Below are 5,003 nucleotides of genomic sequence, written 5' to 3' on the forward strand. Positions count from 1 at the left end.
AAAATATGATTCATACAACTAAAACTCTTTAAGGTGGTGCCTCAGCACGGCCGTAGTCCAATGACAGAAACAAATAAAAGATTACAAAAGATGCGTGTGCGTGGTGGTGGTGGTGGTGGGGGCTAGTGCATCGGATAATCTGCTTTTTGATATTTTTGCGATTCTTTACGAAGGTACTACTAAAGCAGCACGGTCCCGAACGCGCTAGCTAGTCGTGAGTGGTCGATCCTAACCATATCCCTAACCCGCGTGTGCAAATGAATACGTGTTTAGGGTTAGGGTTAGGATCGAACACTCACGACTAGCTAGCGCGGACGCGCGTTCGGGACCGTGCTGCTTTGGTAGCACCCTTTAGGAACGTATATTTGTTGTTATTTCGTTTTTGGATAGCAAGATTCTTTATGTGAGTTCGTGTGTCGTGTGTTGAAGCATTTTTACCTTTCAAATCATTCTGTGCGATGAAATAAATTGTCTGTAAAGTAAGTTAATTTTGCTTTTCATCGGGGGGCGAATAATATTGCTGGCCTTGTTGCTAAACGAGAAACAATCGCCTGTCTTCAAGTTCTTAGTTCAAATTCTCCCGATGTCGGCTTTGTCTTTCGTCCTTTCGGTGTCCATAAATAAGTACCAAAACTTTCGGGATCTTGTGCCTATTAAAGGAAGGGTTATTTTTCGTTATGTTATTATTAGAGATTGTGTCATATATAGATAACCTGCTCACTTTCTACACCGTTTAGTAACATGTTAATAAGTTTTTAATGGTAAAAATGATTTCCACTATGTAATTATGACATGCTTAATAGGTCAGGTCACTGAGTACAACTCCGAAAAACAGATATATAAGTACCTCTAGAAAACCATATTATATTAATACACATAGTTATGTATAAATAGTTTACATATATCTTAATTATATATATATATGAATAATAATAAATAATAAATGGAGCAAAACGCATATAAATAAAAGTTCCTTTAATTCCCTTTATTTATATGCGTTTTGCGCCATTTATTATTATTATTCATATCTTCTCAAAATATATCACTTTAACTTGGTATCTCTACCTGTAAAACGGCTGTGATATCCTGTTTTTTAGTGTAATTTTGCTACCTCTGGTAACTATTAACATATTTACATTAATCAAAAGTTTTTTTAATAACTGAGATAATATTAATATATACATAAACTAATATATATATATAATAATAATAATATTAGGGATAAACTCCAAAATTACAGGTAAAAACTCAATTAAAATCAATTTATTAAAAATTAAAATAAGTTTCACAGTATAAAATATATTAATATAGGGAAAAAACCAAGGTCTATGAACTCATCGATGAAAATCCTGTCACATAGAAAAAAATTATAATTAAAAGTACAATTAAAAGTATATATATATATAATACAAAATGGGACAAGAACGCAAAACATCCAGAAAGTTAGGTGATACAAGAAAAGGATAACAAAACATCCAGATAGATGATACAAAGAAAACAAGGACAAGTCATTCGGAGTTTTCTTTCTTCAGTCGAGTTCCAGATTATCTTATATATATATATATAATCCGTGGAAGAATGAGCTGTTAATTTAAAGCTCTGAATAAGTCTTTTACTTTACAAAAATTCACTGCGCAGACTCAGTATTTTCTTCATATGCTTCCTTTCTGTTAAATCTCTGTTGTAAGAGGTTGTGTATTTCGTGTCTCTGGACAATCGATTAACATCCGCAATTATGATTATCTATAAGGACATTGTTACTGGTAAATATAAATATAATATTTTCGGTAAATTTGTATTTCTTGTAACTTTCGGTTAATTTTTCGACTTTATCGTTCTTCAGGAGACGAACTGTTCAGCGATGCATATCCGATGAAAGAATTACATGGTATAGCTTTTGAAGTGGAAGGAAAGGTACTTTTTTTGGTTTCTTTATTTGAAAAGATTTATTTCATTCCTTTCTCCGTATTAACTTTTTAATATTGCGGTGCCTCGCAGAAATTTGATGTAAAGTCAGTGCTCTATCGTGAGAGAGATGATTGAAAAGCATGTGTCCTACCCATTCTCTTTTGCTTAATTACCACTTAACTCATTCTCTTCAAGTCATTAAACATAGGTTGATACTGTAAACGAAGGAAATTCCATTAACATTTTCATAGCACTTGTATTACAGCTTATACATTGACTAGTGTTGTCTAAATAAAGCTCCGTCACGTCGATGCGTGTGAATGTGGAGAACCTGTGTGATGGAATTTTGTACTTACATTTTTGACTATTTTTAGAATTTTGTCTGAGATCAGAATACAAGTAAGCTTTACCTTACATATTCCTTTACGTTTCAGTTACACAAAAGAAAAGGTTTAGCAATATTGACTTGCAATTCAATATTGTTTTTGATTTCGAACTTTTCATTACAATTTATACGTCATGAGTGTTAGCTAAAAAAATTACTTGCCAGCCACTTTAGAACCTATGAATGATGTCATCATAGTGATTATCCACAGTAATGGACGACGGAAAAAATATAGTATAATTATATATGTACTAGAATAGCCGTGCTGGTCAGAGATGTCGAGAGTTAGCAGAGGTAAAGACAATGAACCTCACCCCCTTTGGGATGTTTTTAACAGGGACCCACTATATCGAGTGCGGAGATTCTGAATCTGCAAAAAAATCTGCATTTCAAAATTTTAATCCCTCTCCCTGCAATTTGTTAAATTTTCACTTTAAAAAATTTTTTGGCGAAATACGCAGAAAAATACGGAGATTATGGTTCCGTAAAAAAATTTTTTTGTAAAATTCAAGTTTAAAAAAAAAAGCAAAACAAAACACCCCCTCCCTCCTATGACAAGAAGTGAAATTAAAGTGTTATCTCTACTGTTTCACGCACGCATAGAATTATAAAATAGCAGATACAAAAAGTATCTAAACAGAAAACTTGACATGCTAGAAACAAGTTTTCAAATTTTTTATACGAATTACCAAAGAAAAATTTCGAAATTTAAATTCGCCCAATCAGGAAATCTGATAAGCTAGAAACAACAGCCAAACTGAGGATCAACTTCCTAAATACGAATTACGAAAGTGAAAAATATTTGAAATGTCACTTTGTTGCGTGTGTGTGAGCAAAAAATCTAATTTTTACATTCTTCCCTTAATTCCAAAAGACCCTGACCACAACAAGTTGGGTTATGTTCGTAATAGGGTCAAGGGTGTCTATTTTTTTTTTGAAAAATTGAAATTTTACAGAATTTTCTTTTTCATGATCTTAATCTCCGTATTTTTCTATGTATTTTGCCAAAAAAAAACTTTTTTTGAAAGTGTAAATTTAGGGGGGAGGAACGGGATTTAAATTTTGAAATGTAGATTTTTTTGCAGATTCGGAATCTCCGCACTCGATATAGTAGGTTCCTGTAAAAAAAAAAAAACGAGTGTTATTAATGATAGTCGCATCAAAACAATGACAGAAGCCATTGATAAATGTCGGCAATAGAGTAAATATATGAACATAAACATTATTGAAATGTGAACTGTCTGATACCGTCCACGTAATTACATATGTGGGGGCTAATGCAGTTTCGCACCTCTCCTTGAAAAGTATTTTTTTTCTGAAAATTCCTACGTCTTAGATGTCGGAGATTACGAGGGGCTAATGCATTGTTTCTTGCTAACTGCCATAGTTTTCATCTTTTTTATGTTATTTCCATTCCATATGGTTCTCCGTTTTTATTGACTGCATTGGCTAATTGCTATAACTCAATCGTAGTCTTAATACAGTATCAACCTCTTCACTCGCAATACCCAATTTGTTTATAGAAGTATGATTGTTAATTATGCTTGTAGGCTTTCTTCGCCATTAAAGTTTAAGCAGGAGTTTCTATTAAATCTTAATATACTAATATATATTTGATGAGAAACTTCTGCCTCTGGACACACAAGTCTATTTTTGTAATTCCCTTGATCGTTCAGTTATCGTGTGTATATTATATCTAAGGTCGTTGGATGTTTTTTGCCTTTACAGTTTAGTTACATAATGGCTTATGTAGCTGAATTATTTTTGTATGTCCATGCGCTTCGATATAAAACAGGAATTATCTAGCAGCCAACTCTGTAAATTACATCTTGCTTTTTAACTTAAAGAAACACATTGAATAATGTAATATATTATTGGGGTAGAAAATAAAGAAAAATTAAAACATTGGATAGTTACAAAATCAGTGACATGGCCGTACTATTTGAATGACATGTTCAATCCGTTTTCCATACTTCTTCGCAGTTTCCCTCACAAAGTGTGGGTCAACTCGAAGCTATAAAATAAAAAAAAGACATTTGCCGTAAATACTACGCATTGAAATCGAACCTGGGGACCTCCAGTTTCGAAGCAAACTATCATGACGCGCCTGCGACACAGAGTAGAGAAACTTGCCGGATATGGATGTGTTCTAAGGACCTTGACCTCCAATGCAAAACGGAAATGACGTATCAACCTAAGCCGGAATCCGTGAATTCTAAATCTCTTGGTATGCATTCAATCAGAAAACGAATGTATGAACTAAATTTAATCACTTAGCAGTGCGTTGAATTTTTTTACTTAGTACGGCTCATATGGCAGAGATATAAACGGAACCCGGAAAGACCTCATCGCCCCCCATTTTTTTCACCAAAATCCTCCGTTTTCATATACGGAGATTCCGGAAAATTGCAAAAAAATCGGCATTTTGGAATTTACGTTCGCCCTCCAATTTATTCATTTTTCATTTTTTCCGTAACCGCAAGTACAAGAATTTTTGGAAACTTTTTTTCAGAATCATAATCTCCGTATTTTTCCGCATATTTTGGAAAAAAGTTTTTAAATGGTGGTGGTAGGGGGGTGATTTCAAAATGCCGATTTTTGCAGATTCGTTTTCTCCGTAGCCGAAAACGGGTTTGTGTAGAAAAAAAATTAAAGTAAAAAAAAAAAAAAAGGGTGTTTTGGGAAGGGTACAAAAGGAAGTCTTGCTCGG

General features: G+C 33.5%; 1 protein-coding gene and 1 long non-coding RNA gene across 2 annotated transcripts in view; one reads left to right on the forward strand and one right to left on the reverse strand.

Moving 5' to 3' along the window:
• Positions 1–364: 364 nt before the first annotated feature.
• LOC128248069 (uncharacterized) lies at positions 365–4,824 on the reverse strand. The gene is made up of 2 exons (XR_008264332.1): positions 4,211–4,824; positions 365–650 (listed from the first exon to the last, which is right to left on the reverse strand). It is a non-coding gene; the product is annotated as an uncharacterized LOC128248069 (long non-coding RNA).
• Positions 1,611–5,003, forward strand: part of LOC106876508 (translationally-controlled tumor protein homolog) — a 16,814-nt gene continuing 13,421 nt past the window's right edge. Inside the window, exons 1-2 of the mRNA XM_014925084.2 lie at positions 1,611–1,763; positions 1,844–1,914. Of these exons, the coding sequence (XP_014780570.1) occupies positions 1,736–1,763; positions 1,844–1,914 (99 nt within the window). The 5' untranslated portion in view covers positions 1,611–1,735. The remainder of the gene's footprint in view (positions 1,764–1,843; positions 1,915–5,003) is intronic.

The sequence above is a fragment of the Octopus bimaculoides genome, chromosome 1, assembly GCF_001194135.2.
Source record: "Octopus bimaculoides isolate UCB-OBI-ISO-001 chromosome 1, ASM119413v2, whole genome shotgun sequence".
NCBI classification, from domain to species: domain Eukaryota; kingdom Metazoa; phylum Mollusca; class Cephalopoda; order Octopoda; family Octopodidae; genus Octopus; species Octopus bimaculoides.